Source organism: Mustela lutreola, chromosome 5, assembly GCF_030435805.1.
Source record: "Mustela lutreola isolate mMusLut2 chromosome 5, mMusLut2.pri, whole genome shotgun sequence".
Classification (NCBI taxonomy): domain Eukaryota; kingdom Metazoa; phylum Chordata; class Mammalia; order Carnivora; family Mustelidae; genus Mustela; species Mustela lutreola.
This window is the reverse complement of record NC_081294.1, coordinates 105,135,369-105,155,831: the sequence shown is the minus strand read 5'-3', so window position 1 is coordinate 105,155,831 and position 20,463 is coordinate 105,135,369. Positions and strand designations below refer to the sequence as shown.

Sequence of the window (20,463 nt, the reverse complement as noted above, 5' to 3'; positions counted from 1 at the left end):
TTTCTTCATTTGTTTTGTTTCTTAAATTCTACATATGAGTGAAATCATATGGTACTTATCTTTTTTTTTCTTATTTCACTTAGCATTATTCCTATAGATCCATTCATGTTTTTGCAAAAGAGAAGATGTCATTCTTTTTTATGGTTGAGTAATATTCATACATACACATACAGACACACATATGTATATATAGATAAACTAAATCTTACTTCATTCATTCATTAGTCAATGGACATTTGAGTTCTTTTCCATAATTTGGCTATTGTTGATAATGTTGTTATAAATATAGGAGTGCAGATATCTTTTTGTTTTGTTTTCTTTTTCTTTTTTTTTTAAATCTTTCTTTAAAATTTATTTGACAGACAGAGATCACAAGTAGGCAGAGACGCAGGCAGAGAGAGAGGAAAGAAAGCAGGCTCCTCTGCTGAGCAGGGAGCCCGATGCGGGGCTCGATCCCAGGACCCTGGGATCATGACCTGAGCCGAAAGCAGAGGCTTTAACCCACTGAGCCACCCAGGCGTCCCCAGTATTTTTGTTTTCTTTGGGTAAATACCAAATAGAGGAATTCCTGGGTCATATAGTAACTCTATTTTTAATTTTTTGAGGAACCTCCATACTGCTTTCCACAATGGTTGCACCAGTTTGCATTCCCACCAACAATGTAAGAGGATTCTTTTTATTTTTTCTCTATATCCTTGCCAATACCTCTCGTTTCTTGAGTTTTTTTATTTTGGCCATTCTGACAGATATGAAGTGAGATCTCATTGTGGTTTTGATTTGCTTTTCCCTGATGATGAGTGCTATTTAGCATCTTTTCATGTATTTGTCCGTCATCTTGGTCTTTGGAGAAATGTCTATTCAGGTCCTCCACCCATTTTTATTTATTTATTTTTTAAAAGATCATATTTATTTATTTGAGAGAGAGAGTCAGTGAGAGAGAGAGTAGAGCAGGAGGGAGGGGCAGAGAGAAAAACAGGCTCCACACTTAGCTGGGAGCCGAACACGGACTCTGTTCCAGAACCCTGGGATCACGACCTGAGATGAAGACAGACATTTAACTGACTGAGCCACCGAGGCACCCCCATGCCTGAATTTGCTAATACTCCCCCAAAAAACAAAAAACCAAAAAACAAAAAGGAGCTACAGACTTTCTAAATAAAATATTAGATAAATATTAAGTGAAAACATAAAATTACCCAGTCAGCTTTATTATGTAATAACTGAATTTTTCAAAATTAAAACTCTTATATTTATTATTATATAATTGTATTATACATAATAGACATTGGAAATGCAATCCATAACATTTTATCAGCTCTTTTTTTATTGCTTTTTTTATTTTAAAGATTTTATTTATTTGTTTGACAGAGATCACAAGTAGGCAGAGAGGCAGGCAGAGAGAGAGAGGGAAGCAGGCTCCCTGCTGAACAGAGAGCCCAATGCGGGGCTCAATCCCAGGACCCAGGGATCAAAATCTGGGCCAAAGGCAGAGGCTTTAACCCACTGAGTCACCCAGGTGACCTTTAACAGCTCTTTTGATTAAAAGAAGCACTCAATAACATAGAAATAGAAATATTTTTACACATGTACAAAGTGATGTACATATAGATTATATTAAAATGCTTCCACAAAATATGCAAAGTAGAACACACATCACATTTAATAGTGAAATACTGAAGATATTCCAATTAAATTCAGAAAAAGGACAAATATTTCTATTACCACCATAACCACTTAACACTGTTCTGTATATTCTAGTTAATGCAATAAGACAAGAAAAAAATAAGAAAAATAAATACTGCAAAAGAAAATGAAGATTATAATATTTATAGGTGATATAATTGTCCTGTTGGAAAATCCAAGAGAAAAATTGTTAGACCTTTAAATTGATTAATCAGAGTGACCACAGAGAAAATCCAATAGCACTTCTAGGCATAAATAATATATAATTAGAAAATGTAGGGGCGCCTGAGTGGTTCAGTTTGTTAGGCATCTGTCTCATGGTTTTGGCTCACATCATGATCCATGATCTCAGGGTCATGAGATCAAGTCCTCTGATGGACTCTGCACTGGGCATGGAGCTTGCTTAGGAGTCTCTCTTGCCCTCTCTCTCTGCCCCAGCCCTCTGTCTAAAATAATAATAATAATAATAATAATAATAATAATAATAATTTGTTAAAAAAGAAAATGTAATTTTAAAAAGATCACATAACTAGAACAAACAATTCTAAAATTTGTATGGAACCACAAAAGACCCCAAATAGCCAAAGCAACTTGAGGTATCACAATCCCAGATTTTAAGATATACTACAAAACTGTAGTAATCAAAATAGTACATACAATACTGACACAAAAAAATAGATAAATGGATCAATAGAGTAGAATAGAGAGTCTAGAAATAAACCCACACTTACATTGTCAATTAATCTACAACAGAGGAGGCAAGAATATACAATAAGTAAAAGACAGTGTCTTCAATACATGGTGCTAGTTACATGCAAAAGAATGAAACTGGACCACTTTCTTACACCATACACAAAAATAAACTCAAAATGGATTGAAGACTGAGGCATCTGGGTGGCTCAGTCAGTTAAGCATCCAACTTTTTTTTCTTTTTTTTTTTTTTAAAGCATCCAACTTTTGATTTCAGCTCCGGTCGTGATCTCAGTATTGTGAGATTGACCCCCTTGTCAGGCTCCACACTGGGCATGGGGCCCATTTGGAATTCTCCCTCTTCCCTCTCCTCTGCTTGCACATGTTCTTGCTTCTCTCTCTCTCTCTAAAAATAAATAACTAAATAAATAAACAAATAAATAAATATAAACAAAAATAAAAATTAAACAAAAAATGGATTGAAGACTTAATGTGAGACATGAAACCATAAAAGTCCTGGAAGAAAACACAGGCAGTAATTTCTTGGACATAGGCCTTAGCGACATTTTTCTAGATATGTTTCCCAGTGGGTGGAGGGGGTGCCTGGGAGGCTCAGTTGGTTAAGCATTTTGGGATCAAGACGTGTGTTCGGCTCTCTGCTCAGCAGCAAGTCTGTCTGCTTCTCCTCTTCCCTCTGCACTTCCCCAGCTAGTGCTCTCACATTCTATCTTTCTCGCTTTCACTCTCCCTCTATCTCAAATAAATAAATAAAATCTTTTAAAAATATAGAGGCTTGGATATTAGTCATGTTAGTCTTACAGAATGAATTCGAAAGTACTTTGTCTTTTTCTTTCTTAAAAGTCAGTAATAGTTTAAAATAACAGAAATAACAAACTCCTTATAGACCTAATAGAATTGCATTGGTTTAGTTCCTTTTTGGTTATATATTTCTGTCTTTCAACTTTTTCTGTAATTATTTAATCTATTCAGGTTTTCTACAACTTTTGGATTCAATTTTTATAACTTAGGCTTTCTTAGAAAATAATGAGTAAAGGTTAATATTCACTATCTATAATAATATAATATAATGTGCCTATCAACCAAAAAGATGGATAACCCACTTAAAAATAAGCAACTACTGGGGCGCCTGGGTGGCTCAGTGGATTAAAGCCTCTGCCTTCGGTTCAGATCATGATCCCAGGGTCCTGGGATTGAGCCCTGCATAGGGCTCTCTGTTCAGCAGGGAGCCTGCTTCCCTCTCTCTCTCTGCCTGCCTCTCTGCCTGCTTGTGATCTCTGTCTGTCTAATAAATAAATAAAATCTTTAAAAAGAAATAAGCAGGGATGCCTGGGTGGCTCAGTAGGTTAAGCCGCTGCCTTCGGCTCAGGTCATGATCTCAGGGTCCTGGGATCGAGTCCCGCATCGGGCTCTCTGCTCAGCAGGGAGCCTGCTTCCCTCTCTCTCTTTGCCTGCCTCTCCATCTACTTGTGATCTCTCTCTGTCAAATAAATACATAAAATCTTTAAAAAAAAAAAAAAAAAAGAAAGAAGCCTGCATAATTTTTTTTTTTTTTTAAGATTTTATTTATTTATTTGACAGAGAGAGATCACAAGCAGACGGAGAGGCAGGCAGAGAGGGAGATAGAGGGAAGCAGGCTCCCTGCTGAGCCCGATGTGGGACTCGATCCCAGGACCCCGAGATCATGACCTGAGCCGAAGGCAGTGGCTTAACCCACTGAGCCACCCAGGCGCCCAGAAGCCTGCATAATTAACAGAAGAAACATTCGGTTAGCCATTTAATATATGCTTTAACTCCATCATATCTAGGGCAATCATATATCTATGTTTGCCTGGACAAGTCCTGGTTTATATGTGGTCTTCCAGGAAAATTCTGATTTGTATCACCCTTTAGTTTCAGAAGTTTCCTTAGAAGTTCCTCCTAGCTCTGCTTATTCATCCCTCTTCTCCCCTGTGCAACCCCTAGCAAGTTTCTAAATTTTAGTCTTAGAAGTTTGCTAGCCCCATGTGTTGAAGAGACACTAAATTATATTGTCTCCCTACTTAAAAGAAAAAGAATGAAAGTTTAAATAATAATGAGGGTTTTATTTATTTTTGCCAATCAGTTTAACAAACATTAAAAAAAAATTATAATATCCATCACTGGAAATGGTATAGTAAAACAGGGTAACAGTGGAAGAGATAATTGGTACCCTCTTTGGGGCTATAAATTTGGCAGCATCTATTAAAATTTTAACTGTGCATGTCACTTAATCTAACTATGGACTTGCAGATTCTTAACTTCTGGAAATATTGATTCTACTGTACAATAACATGTATGGGCGAAGTTGTATATGTTGCTGATTAAATAAAAGAAGTTACGCTTATAAAATGAATATTATGTTATTGTTTAAAACAATGAGGTGACTATATCAGTATGGAAAGATTTCTATAATGTATCAAGAGAAAAAATTAAGGTACAACTATATAATCCATACCATATTGAGAGAAGATATACATAATATGTATATACATAATATGTATGTATATATTAATATATTATACATTATATTATATACATTATTATATTACATATAATAAATTAAGAGAAAAATTAAGATACAAAATGGTATTACGGTATAAGTTGACATTTGGCAAAATATACACATACATAATTTGTTTTTCTATGCTTAGAAAACAAGTTTGAAAATATACGCACCAAACTTAATGTGTATTATCATGAGAGTTTAGTTGAATAGAAACTAAAATGAAAGAATTCAATAAAAATTTTGTTAAATGCTAAGGGAAAGATCATTTTTGAAAAAACATAGCCTACTCAACAATAATCCTGAAATACTGTATATGCTGGTAGAAAATAGAAAATTTGGTTTCGGCTTGGTAACACACATCAAAGGACAATCCTTTGTTTTTATTAGAGCTGATGTTTCTTCCGGTTGGAAGCATGACCGTTTTCTTCTGTCAAAAACCTCATGACTATATAAAAGGTTTTGGAATTCTGAAGAGACAGGAAAGAGTAGATTGCAAACTAAATAGTTACTATTATTATATTTCTAGAATATAGTATTTAGTATCTTTCTACAGGAAGTGTCCTCAAGTCTTTGTTTACTTTCTAATTTTTTTTAGTAATGAAAGGAAGTTTTATCTATTTTCCCAAGGAATATTGCTTTGCATCTTATACAAAATAATCCAGAGAAGAGAAAAAGGAAATTACCCAATCACCGTTTTGCGGAACTTATAACCATAATACTTACACCATTCAAGGTCAAAGATATTATAGGTCAATCTCCTGCATGAATAAATATTACCGAATAAAATGTCAGCAAGTAAAATTAACCAGTAAATTAAAAATGACAGACTGAAGAATGAAGAAGTTCAAATCTATCAGAAAAGCAAATTACTGAATGTAATATTGGATAAATATGTTCATTTTCAATTCCTAGAAAATAAAATGCAAGTGGAACAATAATTATATAAAAATACTCAAATTAATTATGACCATGAATATGAAAATTAAAAAAAATATTCATATCTATCATACTGATGACAATAAAAACTTTTTAGAAATCCAAGTGTCCAAAGGCAGAAATCCAAGTCCAAAGGCAGACGCTTAACTGACTGAGCCCCCCAGGCACACCGTGACAGGGAGAGATAGGTTTTTTTTTTTTTTTTTTAAAGATTTTCTTTATTTAAGAGTGAGCAAGAGAAAGAGAGAGAGAGCATGAGTGGGGAGGAGGGACAGAGGGAGAGGTAAAATCAGACTCCCTGCTGAGCAGGGAGCCTGATGTGGGGCTCAAACCCAGGACCCTGAGATCGTGACCTGAGCAGAAGGCAGACGCATAACTGACTGAGCCACCCAGCCTCAGAGAGAGTATTAAGCAGACTCCCCCTGATATCATGACCCTGAGACTGCAACCTGAGCCGAAACCAAGAGTTGGACCTTTAACCAACTGGGCCACCTAGGGTGCCCAGGAAAGATGTTTTATAAACTGCTGTGGGATGGTGAACTACTAAAATTATATTAGAGAGAGAAACTTAGGCTATTCAGTAAAGATGCATGTAATCTACAATCAAGAAATTCTACACGCAGTTATATATGCCAGAGATTCTCTAGGGTATGTACCAATCTCCTCATTTTATAGATAAAGGAAACCAAGGCTAACTTCTTTTACTATTAAATGAATTATATATGTAAATCACTTCTGTGCTTAGTACATATTAAACCATCTATTAAGTATATCTATGATTATCATAATTATCATCATCAAGAATAATCGGCAATAGGTAGTTACATAAATTGATCCATATCATCAATATTGACATATAACAAATTTCATCATTGCATTTCTGGAAGGGTATTTTATTTTATTTTACTTTTAAAGGTTTTATTCATTTATTTGTGTGAGATAGAGTGTGAGTGAGAGAGCAGCAGAGGAAGAGGGAGAAGCAGACTTCCCACTGAGTAGGAAGCCTGATATGCGGCTCTATCCTAGGACCCAGAGATAATGACCTGAACTGAAGGCAGCCATATAACCAACTGAGTCCCCTGGGCTCCCTGGAGGGATATTTTAATAACTGAAAGAAAAACCTGTCAAGTTTTGTTCATACTATGAAGCTGGGAGGATGTTCCCTCCTCTCTAACTGAAGACTCAGTCATGGTCATGGGTACTTACACAGTAACAGTGTAGCCTTTATTTTTTAAATTTATTTTCCTTTTGTTAAATTAAGACTTTTTTTTTTTTTTTTAGCACTTTTAGGTTTACAGCAAAACTGAGAGGAAAGTACAGAGATTTCCCATGTACTCCCTACCCCCACACATGGATAGCCTTCCACATTATCAACATCCTCCACCAAAGTGTTACATTTGTTTACAATTGATGAACCTACATTGACACATCATTATCACCCAAAGTCCCTAGTTTACATTTGGGTTTACTCTTGGTTTACTCTTGAACATTCTCTGGTGTGGACAAATGTATAATGACATATATCTATTATAATGGTATGGTACAGGGGTATTTTCATTGCCCTAAAAATTCCTCCTTGCTCTGCTTATTCATCCCTCCTCCCCCCTCTCTAACCCCTGGCAACCACTGATGTTTTCGCTGTCTCCATAGTTTGCTTTTTCCAAAATATTAAAGAGTTGGAATCATACTGTATTTAGCTTTTTCAGATTTGCTTCTCTTACCTAGTAATGTACACTTAAGTTTCCCCTATGTCTTCTCATGGCTTGATACTGCCTTTCTTTTTAGCACTGTATAGTATTATTGTCTGGATGGGCCACAGTATACTTATTCATTCACTTACTGAAGGGCATTTTGATTGCTTCCAAGTTTTGGTAATTACAAACTATGCTTTTAAAAACATCCATGTGCAGGTTTTTGCATGGGTATATATATATATATATATATATGTATATATATATATATATTTAAGATTTTATTTATTTAATTGACAGACAGAGATCACAAGTAGGCAGAGAGGCAGGCAGAGAGAGAGGAGGAAGCAGGCTCCCTGCTGAGCAGAGAGCCTGCCCCTTGGGGCTCGGGGCTCAGGGCTCATGATCTCCCAGGACTCTGAGATCATGACCTGAGCCGAAGACAGAGGCTTAACCCACTGAGCCACCCAGGCGCCCCTGCATGGGTATATTTTTTAAATAAAATTTTTTTTAAGATTTTATTTATTTGCCAGAGAGAGAGAGAGAGCGAGAGCGAGCGCGTGCACACAAGCGGACAGAGTGGCAGGCAGAGGCAGAGAGAGAAGCAGGGTCCTGGCTGAGCAAGGATCCTGATGTGGGACTCCATCCCAGGACCCTGGGATCATGACCTGAGCGAAGGCAGTGGCCCAACCCACTGAGCCACCCAGGCATTCCGCGTGGGTATATATTTTTAACCCCTTTGGGTAAATGTCAAGGGGTGCTATTGCAGCTATTGCAGGGTTGTATGACAGGAATAACTTTAATTTTAAAAGAAACTGTTTTCCAAATGACTGTACCACTTTGCATTCCTACCAGTAATGAGTGAGAGTTCCTACTGTGTCACATTTAGCGTTTTAGTGTTCCAGATTTTGGTTATATTAATAGGTGTGCAATGGTATTTCATAATTTTCTGTGTGGCCTTTTGAGGAGTTGACCCTTGAACAGGCTCCACCCTCCTCCTAGAGGGGCTGGGCCCCCAGTCTGTATTGCACTGGACTTTTGACAGTTTCTGGCCCCTGGGTCTCCAGGTTTCAATGCCTGCCCAGAGGGAGAAAGAATAGGGAAAGAGAAGGAAGGCTGAAATTTTTCTGAGTTGGCAGCCTGGGGGAGATTATGCCTGGAAAGAGGCTTTATTAAGTGCTACTGCGGGGCCAGGCAACATTCAGTGCAACATTCCTGATAGATGTTGGGGAGTGCTAATAGTGAGAAAGAAAGAGGTAAAGACGTGTCCAGATAATACACCACTCCAGGCACCCTACGTGGCTCTATTTTATTTATGGTAGCCAGAGGCCAGTGGGAAGAACTCCTTTAGCTCCTGGGAACTGCTGGCTCCTGGATTTTCATTCAAAGTGGAGCGAACACTTGTCAGTGGATTCCCCAAAGGCACAATCTGGAGAGGTTTCCTCAAAGTGGAGAGATTTGGGAGAGGGCTTCGTGGTGACAGTTGCGAATGTAGGGCTGGAGGAAGAAGAGTAGAAATCTCAGAAAAGGAAAAGCAATCGTCAGGGATTTAGGAAACTTGATCAGGTGTGTTAACTAGCATTTCAGAAGAAGTCTGAATGCTGCTGGTTTACAGCAAGAGTCAGGTAAAAGTGACCGGGCTCGGGAGCAAAACGGACACAAGAGGTTATTTCTCTCGAAAAGAAAACTTTAAAACCCGAGAGGCCCAGCTCGCCCCGCCCACGACCTCCCTTCCGCACTGGGTCGGAGCCTCTCAGTCACTTCAAAAACCCGGAGAAAGTAAATCCAGTCAGGCCCTGGAGAGGCCGACGGTGGGCTCCGGCCAGCCTGCGCACTGGGCATGCGCAGGGGGTGGGCCGCCAGGTCGGCTTAGGGAGCCGTGACGAGTCCGGAAGCGGCTGCGCGCGCCCCTCTGCTCGAGAAGTAGTTTTGTTCCTCGTCCTCGGCGCTAGGAGCCCTTCAGAGAGAACCCTCGGCAGGACCAACCAGACCCCGGCCAGCACCGCAGCAATGTCCAGCAACAGCTTCGCTTACAATGAGCAGTCCGGAGGAGGGGAGGCGACGGAACTGGGTCAGGAGGCGACTTCAACCATTTCCCCCTCCGGCGCCTTCGGCCTCTTTAGCAGCGATTTGAAGAAGTGAGGAGAAAGGTTTGGGGTGTGGGGGCGAGACTGAGGAGCCGGGGACCCGGGAGGAGCGGGCACCGGGCTGAGCTCCCGGGAGAAGGGTGAAGTCGCCCTGGGACCGCACTGGGGCCGGGCCGTAGCACTTCCCTTTGGGGGGTGGGGTTGGGTCGGGTCATTGCGGAGTGGTGGGAGTCGTTGGAGAGCTTGAGGTGAGTGTGTGTAGGGGTCTCTCGTAGTTTTCAAACTTTAGTGAGAAAAGAACTGTTTGCAGAGCTTCAGGTCTCATTCCTAAGGACTCTGATTGAGTTAGTCTGGGCTGGGACACCGGAATCTGAGTTGTGAACAAACACTTCTAGCTAATTTAATATTTGCTGGGTCAAGCTTGGAGAATGGGCGTGTTATGGTGAAAGAGATGTTTGGGGGAGTTAAGAGGGCGCCTTAGAGTGTTTGTTGCTTATGGGAAACTGTTCTCTGACCGTGGAGTGTAGGAGCATGGAGGTATTTTAGGCGCTTTATGAATGGACAAACCGTTCATACGAGCATTCATGTTCTTGGGTAATATCCTTTGCTTTACGGGGGGGTGGGGGTGGGGAAGCTCAATTCCAAACAGAGTACTAAGCATAGGAGTAGAGAATATTTAGAATTTGACTGTGAACAAATTCTGAAGTTTTACAAATGAATAACGTGAATTAAAAAAAATACTAAATAATGTATAGTTTAAAAAAAAGATTTTATTTATTTATTTGACGGAGAGACAGATCACAAGTAGGCAGAGAGGCAGGCAGAGGGGTGGGGGAAAGCAGGTTCCCTGCTGAGCAGCGTGCGGGATGCGGGGCTCCATCCTAGGATCCTGAGATCCTAGGACCCTGAGATCGAGACCTGAGCGGAAGGCAGAGGCTTAACCCATTCAGCCACCCAGGCGCCCCCAGTGTATAGTTTTTAAAAGCAAAAATATTTAAGTACCATCGAAAACTGAAGAGGAAACCTCCCCAAACCTTTTGGTGGGAGGGGTTTTAAACTTACAGAATTCTGGTAACTTTATATTTTATTGGAATCATTTTTTACATTTGTCTTATTTTTAATGTCTCATTAGTAGTCTGGGGTCATATAATAGGCTGTCACTGGATTCATACTGAATTAAGTGGAAGCTGTGCTGATGGTTTTGCAGGTGTCAGAAGAGTAAAATTAAAATGTAATTTAAGTTTTACTAATAAAATCGGGTAGTCTACAAAATTGCTAGTCTTTGACATTGGGTTTAAATTTTTATTGTGCTAAGCTGACTGAAATCTTATATACAGCATATGGAATACAGTTTTCTGCCCCCCTTGTTCTCCGGTAAGAGAACCAATTTCTTTTCATTTTTCATTCAGTGCATTTGGATGATGGGTTGTTCTAATAGGAAGCTTGTAGCTTTACACTTATATTAGCAAAATGTTCAGCTGCTGAATTACCCTGTAAGTCTGTGTCAGTCTGTTTTGCGTGTGATTTACTTAAAATTAATTTACTTTTACAGTTTGTTAACATCTAAGACCGTTTTTCTCTTAGAGTTTCTGATTTTCTGTTTTGTCAGATTTGGGCCTGGTTTGGGGAAAGATGTACGGCTTTGACTAAGACCAGTGCTGTTGAGGTGACCAAGCAGGTTGTATTTAAAATAAAAATAGCTAACATTTATGAGGTGCTTGTGCATTTGTGCACATTATTTTACATTTATTATCTTATTCAGTTCTCCTTACAACCTCAGTGGCTTGTTACCAGGTACTTATCTGATTCTGCTTTGCAGATGAAGAAATTGGAGCGCAAGTGGTTAACTTGTCCAAGATCACAAGGTTATAACATTGGACTCTCTCTGAACTTGAACACATTCTAATCTGAAAGCCCATTTTCTCAAGCACTTGGATATGCTGCTTACTATTTGATGAAATTTATGGTGCTTTCATTAGAGAACGCACAAAACTCATTAAAAGTTTAAAACTTTGAAAAGTAGCTGTAGACAGTGTATTACCTGGAAGCTTCCAGGAATTAGAAACGTTTTGGCCATTGAATTGCAACCTAGTGGGGTTGTATAGGAGCAAGGAGATACCCGAAAGGGGTCTTTTAATCTCTCTTGAGTTTACGTTCTTTTATAAAATCATGATACTTCTTTATTTTTAAACTTTTTTTTTTTAAACCAAATGACAAAATATATGTAAAAAAAACTTAAAACTTACCCTGTTTCTCTGCTGTCATTTTTTAAATTGAGGTATACTTGACATACAGCATATTAGTTTCAGGTATATAACATAGTGATTTGATATTTGTACATATTCAGAAATGATCACTACAGTGAGTCTAGTTAACATCCATCACTATACCTAGTTATAATTTTTTTCTTTTGATGAGGACTTGTTTAAAAAAAATTATTTATTTATTTTTTTATTTATTTGACAGACAGAGGTCACAAGTAGTCAGAGAGGCAGGCAGAAAAAGGAGGAAGCAGGCTCCCTGCTGATCAGAGAGCCCAAGGTGGAGATCACGACCGGAGCTGAAGGCAGAGCCACCCAGGCACCCGGATGAGGACTTTTAATATTTACTCTCAGCAACTTTTAAATACATAATACGGATTATTGTTACCATATAGTTACTATGCTATACAATACATCCCATGACTTGTTTTATAACTGGAACTTAGACCTTTTGACTCCCTCCATGCATTCATCCACCAGCTCTGCTCTAATTTTTGATGGTTGATTTTGAAATAGTTTCAAATTTTCAAAAAAGTTGCAAGAGTAGTACAAAGAACTACCCTTTATGCAGATTTATCAAATAAAATATTTTGCTATATTGCTTTATTTCTCTCTTTCTCTCTTTACTCACAGACACACATTCATATTTATTTTCTGATCCATTGAAGAATAGGTTGTATACATCATATCTTTTTCCTCTTAATACCTTGGTATGGTGTATATTTTTTATGAACTGGTATTTTCTTTTTTTTTTTTTTTAAATTATTTATTTATTTATTTGACAGAGAGAGATCACAAGTAGGCAGAGAGGCAGACAGAGAGAGAGAGAAAGGAGGAAGCAGGCTCCCTGATGAGCAGAGAGCCCGATGCGGGACTCGATCCCAGGACCCTGAGATCTTGACCTGAGCCGAAGGCAGTGGCTTTACCCACTGAGCCACCCAGGCGCCCCTGAACTGGTATTTTCTTTCACAGTTGCAGTACTGTTATATTCAGGAAATTTAATATCAGTACAATTTGTAGTCTTTTTTTTTTTTTTTTTTTTAACAGATTGAGAGTGGTGGGGGGCAGGGAGGGAGGGGCAGAGGGAGAAGCAGACTCCCTGCCTAGCAGGGAGACCGATTCAGGCCTCTATCCCAGGACCCTGAGATCATGACCTGAGCCGAAGGCAGAGGCTTTAACCCACTGAGCCACCCAGGCGCCCCAGAAGTTCTTTTGTCTTAACTAACTTGGTTATTTATGTGTAATTAAAAATAATTTTAGTAACTTTATTTCTAGATTAAACAATTTCTAGAAAGAAACAGAGGAAACCAGTTTTTCTTAATAATAGTAAAACTACTAAATTTCCGAATCTCCTTTCTTTTGAGAGTATCATGATATATTAGAAAGAGTACTGAATGTGGTGAGGCAGCCTGGGTTTACGTGCCTCTTCCCACTTGTAGTCATGTTTCCTTGTACAGGTTGCTTGATCTCTTCAAACTTAAGTGTCCTCTTTTCTAGAAAGAAATATGATACTTGCATATTGTATGAGATTCTCATGAGATGGCAGAGTGGAAAGTGATTTCTAACACTGGAAAAGTGGTGGAAGCTTCACTGAGGTGGTGACATTTTAGGTCTTAACTGAGCAGTTTTTGCCAGGTGGAGTGGAAGGGGAGTTCCTCAGAGTTGCAAAAGAAAATGCATGCTTGGATGAGACAGATTAGAGCATAAATATTTACAACTGTGGGTAGTAATTAAAGCATGGGAATGGGCAAATAACCCCTCCATCCCCTTCCCCTTGCCCCAGGAGAACTCTTGTTTAGAAAAAAAAGGCAGTTAGACAAAACCTGAGAGAACACTGACATTTAAGATTGAATGGAAGAACTAGGGAAAGAGTGCTCAGAGGGGTAGGACACCAGAGGAGGGTTAAAAAAATAATGGGTAGGGGAAGCTGTGAGGATAGTTAATAAGAGGAAATGTCAGCTGTTTGTTAGAAGTTGCATAATGAGGATAATTAGAATGAAGGCTGAAAAGGGGCCATTAGGTTTCAACAATAAAAGATGACCTTAGCAACCAGTAACTCAGCAATACAATACCTCCTCAACAACTTTGAAAGGTAGCATTTTTAGTTTCTGCTGAGATTGGTGTGAGCTTTTCATTTGTTTAAATTCACAGAGCTGATTTAGACCCAAACAGGGGGCTGCAGTGTATCCTGTAGTGTGATGTAGTCAGTGTTACATCAGTGTGTTTGTATTGCATTAATGAAGCCTAGCTTATTTTTTTAAACTTAAGTTTTATTTATTGTCAACTTTACAACATCAGCCATGAAAATTACGTATAAACCTTTAACCTTTTGTATCAGTGTTTATCAGTGGAGTCTCATAGACCGAGTCTGTGGCTTCTATGTAATTACAGCAAATTTAATGTTATCTCTGCCACTTGTTCTCTCATTCAAGAAGGCATTTGGAAGTGCAGCTGAAGAAGAGTAAACTTTTAAAAGGATGTTCTTGAGTTTACTATATTAAAAATAAAGATAAATAAATCCCAGATGTTAGGACTTTATAAGTAGTAACCTATTTTTTTGGGCGTGCTAAAAAGAGTCACTGTATCTCTTAAGAGATTCCAAACTTTTCTGTGTGATTGTTTCCATTTTTTATTTATATTGTTATTATTTTAAAAGATTTTATTTATTTATTTGAGAGAGAGAGCGAGCATGAGAGAAGAGAGGTCAGCGGGAGAAGCAGACTGAGCTGCTGCTGAGCAAGGAGTCTGATGTGGAACTTGATCCTGAGCCAAAGGCAGTTACTTAACCAACTGAGCCACTCAGGCGCCCCATATAATTTTTTGATTCAGGTTTATACTATATTTTTGTTATTTTTTCAATTAATGCATTTTTATAGTTACTGTTGTTCAAAGTTTGTTCTACTTTCTTTTCACTTGTCCTAGTATTTCTTGTTGATAATTTTATCTCATTCAGTCACCCTGTATTTTCAGGTTATGTAGTTACTAAATGAATATTTGTTGACTGGTATATAAAAGAATCTATTGGAGCACCTTGGGGGCTTATTTGGTTGAGCGCCAGACTCTTGATCTCAGCTTAGATCTTGATTCCATGGTTGTGAGTTTGAGCCCCAGGTTGGGCTCTATGTTGGGCAAGGAGCTTATTTAAAAAAAAGAATCTATTCATAAACTCTGCTACTATTAGGTAGTATAATTTATGTGAAGGATTACCCCCCCCCCCCCACCAGAGAGCATGTGCAGGAGGTGGGGTGAGGGGTAGAGACAGAGAGAGAATCTTAAGCAGGCTCCTTGTCTAACATGGAGCCTGAGCCCAATGTGGGGCCTCATCTCACAACCCTGAGATCATGATGTGAACCGAAATCAAGACTTGGAGGCTCAACCAACTGAGCCACCCAGATGTACCTGTGTGAAGGAATAATTTATGAGTGAAGTGTTTGGCTTCTAATTTTTCTTTTTCTTTTTGAGAGAGGGAGAGAGAGAGAGAGAGCAGGGGAAGAGAAGTGAGGGAGAGAGCGAATCCCATTGAGTAGCTTGGAGTCTGATGTGGGGCTTGATCTCATGACCTTGAGGTCATGACTTGAGCTGAAATCAAGAGTTGGACACCCAGCTGAATGAGCCACCCAGGTGCCCCTATAATTTTTCTTAATAAATATTTTCATGGCTTTTATTCAGTTGAATGATTCAGATTCTAATGATATTTATTGTCTCTGTAACTAGTGTAGTTTATTTATTCTTAAAAAAATTATTTATTTATTCAACAGAGAGAGAGATCACAAGTAGGCAGAGAGGCAGACAGAGAGAGAGGAGGAAGCAGACTCCCCGCAGAGCAGAGAGCCCCATGTGGGGCTCGATCCCAGGATGCTTGGATCATGACCTGAGCCAAAAGGCAGAGGCTTAACCACTGAACCATCCAGGCGCCCTAACCAGTGTAGTTTAAAAAATAAAGTGTGATTGATTCATTGGACCATCCATGGAACGGAAACCTTGTCTGGTATCCTTACTGTATTGTACAATATTGATATCTTATCGCATCACCCTGACTTAATTGTATATAGTTCCAGAATAAGCATTTTCTTCATGGCATTGCTTGAGTCTTTACTGGGTTAGGGTTAATTGACTTGAAAATGTCGTGAAGTTTTGAGTGAACTTTACAATCAGGATTTTTAAAGTCTCTCTTCGGACTGTTCAAAGACATATTTACTTGCATATTTGGGATTATTCCATATATGTATTTCATTCATCTGTATTTTCAGCACAAAAATATAAAGCGATTATAAGACCTTTATGTTGTCTTTAAGAAACTTAAAATTTAGTTGATGAGATAAGTCTGAAAGTGAGGTAATAGTATTATTAGTGTATCAGTGTATAGTTAATGTTAGATTGTATAATATGTCTCAACTTTTCAGTGTGCTATACCTACAAAAGGTATTTATTTTGAGCCTTCACTTACATAAGCAGTGCTCTTCTGAAGAAAATAGAAATGCTAGAATTTTGAAATGTCAGACATTTTAGTTTGAGATGCTGGAAGTGTTGGAGCCCTGAACTGTTAGCATATTATGAAGAGGCACAGGCTTCTCATTGTAAATTCTCTTGTACTCATTCATAAGTCCAGATTGCAAGGATGAAAATACACTTCACTTAGGATTTCTATTGTATACAGTTGTCCTTCATTTGAAGGACATCGAGCGTTGGTGGTATAGTGGTTAGCATAGCTGCCTTCCATTTGAAGGACATATGTCCGTATATATTACTGTCTTTAACAACATATTTGCCATGTTATATATGTAAATTGGGTCCATTTTTGTTTGTTTATAAAGGGTGCATAAAATTCTAGGCAATTTCAGTATTTTATTGATTTTTGACTTAGTTAATTCCATATGTTCCAAGATGGCTATTAATGGAAGAAGAAACTGTATAATGGTATCTGCATCACATTCCCAGCTAGATGAGTTGGTTGTTTTTATCTTCACATAAATAAGATTTCTAGTTTTATTAAAAGGACAACTACATGAGGATGGTCACACAGTGGTACAGTCGGGTTCTTATAATTTAATTTTTGAAAAATATTTTATTTTATTTTATTTTTTAAAGATTTTTATTTATTTATTTGACAGAGAGAAATCACAAGTAGGCAGAGAGGCAGGCAGAGAGAGAGAGAGAGGAGGAAGCAGGCTCCCCGCTGAGCAGAGAGCCCGATGCGGGACTCGTTCCTAGGACCCTGAGATCATGACCTGAGCCGAAGGCAGCGGCTTAACCCACTGAGCCACCCAGGCGCCCTTGAAAAATATTTTAAATCAAGTAAGATTTTACCACATTGAACAAAATGATGAAATACTGCCTGTAAGCAGATTCCTGCTTTCTAACATTATAAAAATGCTCCATTTTATTGTTTAGCTTGCATTTCTTCTTGAAGATTTTATAATTTACTTTTATAATTTTTTTATGACTGGCTTTTATAATTTACCTTAATAAATGCTCAGCCAAGAAATATTCATCTTTTGCTGGAGTATGTTGAGAGCATTGATCTGGTGAAATCCAAAGAGAAAATCTGGAATACTTAAATTCCAATCCTTACAGTTAAATTCCAAGATGTGACATATTTCTAGGCAGGTTTTTGTTTGTTTTAAATAAACTCTTTCCCAACTTGGGGATCAAGAATCAGATGTTCTACCAACTGAGCCAGCCAGGCACCCGTTATTTCTAAAAAGTATTTAGAATTTAGAACAACATTACTAGAACGAATGATTAAAACAAACATAAAAAGGAGACAGATGGTTGGTTGAAATGTTCTTTTTTACTGCATGAAAAGTTACAAATGATCATGGAATGACAAATGTATTATAGTGAAATAATTTGACAGTATTGTAGCTGTATATATAAATGAACTACTGACAAAAACAAATTGCCTGTGGTCCAAATTCTGAATTTAAAGTGAAGCACCCAAAGTAGAATAATCAAGAAGGAAATGATTTTCCTTTATTTCATATTACTATGAATAACGTTCATTTGGATATTTAGGTAAGACTTACTTAGCTTATCAATTGGAAAGCGTTGGGACGCCTGGGTGGCTCAGTGGGTTAAAGCCTCTGCCTTCGGCTCAGGTCATGATCCCAGGGTCCTGGGATCGAGTCCCACATCGGGCTCTCTGCTCGGTGGGGAGCCTGCTTTCTCCTCTCTCTGTCTGCCTCTCTGCCTCCTTGTGATTTCTGTCTGTCAAATAAATAAATAAATCTTTAAAAAAAAATTGGAAAGCGTTCATAGGTAATGAGAAATGAGCAATTTATAGTAAGTGTCTTCTATTGATGGTCTGATTGTTTATATTGCTGATAGGATCTGATCTAATTAGAAGGCCAGTGTCTTTAATCTTTCAGTTGAGCGAGTTGGCATGGTAGCTGGGCAAGGGAGAGATGCATAAATAATGCTAGTTCCAAGTCATGGGTTGGCAGAGCTACACATCACCCAGCTTTACTCTACGAATGGTTTTTTTTTCAAAATTTCTTAAAGCCTAGATCAGGAATGAAGGATGAGGGGAAGTTAGTACTTTGAAGGCAAAGAGGTAAGTAGCAGATTGGAAGGTGGGGGGCTAGATCGTGTAGGGCCTTTGGATTTTATTTTGAGTCAAAGGAGCAGCCAGTGGAGGGTTTTGAGCATTATGGACATATAGAAGTCATTCAGTTAAGTGCCCTTTGTGTACCAGCTATATTTCCTGCTTCAAAAAGGTTACAATCTGTGGGGTGCTTGGGACCTGCTTGTACATTTCCAGTATTTATTTAATAACTTAATTATATAAGTAATTTACTGATTTAACAAATATGAATGTCTCCTGTATGCTAGGCATTGTTTTTGATACTGGGGATTAAGTAGTGGAAAAAAATGCCTGCTTTCATGGAGTATATATTCTAGTGGAAGGAAGATGGTCAATAAAGAAGTCACTATATAGTTGATCATTTGATGATAAGGAGTACAGTGGAGAAAAGTAAACCAGGAATTGAGGAGAAAGGGTTAGGATGGGGATTGGGTTGGAGTTTGAAATATCAGGGTCAGAATTTGTTAATGGAGCACATACATGAAGGAAGTGAGCAAGTGATAAGCAGCTGTCTTGGGAAGACTATTCAGTCAGAAGAAATAGCAAATGTAGGGCCCCTGAAGTAGGAGAACATCTGACCTGTATGAGAATCAACAGATAGGCCAATATGGCTGGAGTAGAGTGAATGAAGAGGAAGGGGAAAGCTGGTAGTTGAGGACGTCAGAGAGGTAAGGAACCAGATTGCCTAGGGCTTTGTAAATCATTGTGAGGACTCTGATTTTACTCTGAGTAAGGAGGGAAGGTATTAGAAGGTTTTGAACACAGAAGTGAGGTGATCCAAATTAGCTTTTAAATGGATTGCTTTGTCTCCTGAACTAGGAATAGACTCCAGATCTAGGGTAGGGAGACTGACAAGGAGACTGTTGCAATAATGCAGGTAAGTGAAGATGATGACCAAATCAGATTGGTGTTAATAGAGTGAAGGGGTTAAATTCGGGATTTATATGGAAGGCAGAACCAATGAAATTTGCTAATGATTTGGATGTGGAATGTGAAGGAAGAAGATATCAAGGATGAACACAAGGTTTTTTGCCCAAATGGCTGTTAAGTTTGAAATTTGCTGTCAACTAAAATCCAGATGTGTGAAAAGGAAGTTTTTAAAGGAAAGAGGGATCAAGAGCTTGAGCATGTTAAGTTTGAGATGCTTATTAGCTGTCTTAAGTGGAGATAATAAATAGGCAGTTGGGTGAATGAGTCGGAGGTTTCAGATTAGAGATCTATATTTGGGAGTCCTCAGGTTATAGATGGTAGTAAATTCCATGGATTGGATAAGACACCAGTGAAGTGAAGGTAGGAAAAGATCAGAGTACTAAGCCCTGGGAGCATTCCTGGGAGCAACTGGATCAAATAGTACCAACAGTGTCAAGTAAGATTACTGACAAGTAGGTTTCAGATTTGTCCATGGGGGGTTTTGGTGACCTTGACAAGTAGTTTAAGTGTAGTAGTGGGGCTGAATGCCTGAGTGGACTGGGCTTGAGAGAAAAGAGGACTCGCTGTTAGTATGTATTAGGGGAGGGGAGCAGAGAAATGGAGTGGTACTTGGAAAGGAATGTTAATGAGTCAAGGGATTTTTTTTTAATGGGAAAAACTGTATTACCTTGTTTGCTGATAGAACTATCTGATGTAGAGTAGGAAAAATTGGTGATATAACATCGGTAATGTAACTTGCGATGTTACAAGTAAAGTAACAAATTTATTTGATTTAAAGACTCACTGGATTGATATTTCTTATCCTTATAGGAAATTTAGCAAATACAGATGAAAAAATAACAACAGACACAATAAATACATATGAATATGAAATAACAAAACATATAAAAAAACCCCCCTAATTTCAATATCCAGATAGAATCCATTAATATAATATAGATATTCCCTTTTCTTTTTTCTTTTGCATATATGTATATTATGTATTTTAAAACAAACTGTATGATTTTATAGTGTAATATGGTGTTATGTTTTATTCTTTTTATTTACTAGTATATGG

The 20,463-nt window shown here is 38.3% G+C and overlaps 1 protein-coding gene across 5 annotated transcripts in view; it reads left to right on the top strand.

The window, feature by feature from the left end:
• AP3B1 (adaptor related protein complex 3 subunit beta 1) overlaps positions 1–20,463 on the top strand; it is a 352,698-nt gene that overhangs the window by 53,461 nt on the left and 278,774 nt on the right. Inside the window, exon 1 of one of the 5 annotated variants that reach the window (XM_059175305.1) lies at positions 9,387–9,683. The exons of 1 other annotated variant lie outside the window; for it this stretch is intronic. In XM_059175305.1, coding sequence (XP_059031288.1) covers positions 9,556–9,683 — 128 coding nt within the window. In that variant the 5' untranslated portion in view covers positions 9,387–9,555. Of the gene's footprint in view, positions 1–9,386; positions 9,684–20,463 lie in introns of those variants that run through there. 3 more of the 5 variants (XM_059175304.1, XM_059175301.1, XM_059175307.1) reach the window with 3 other exon arrangements.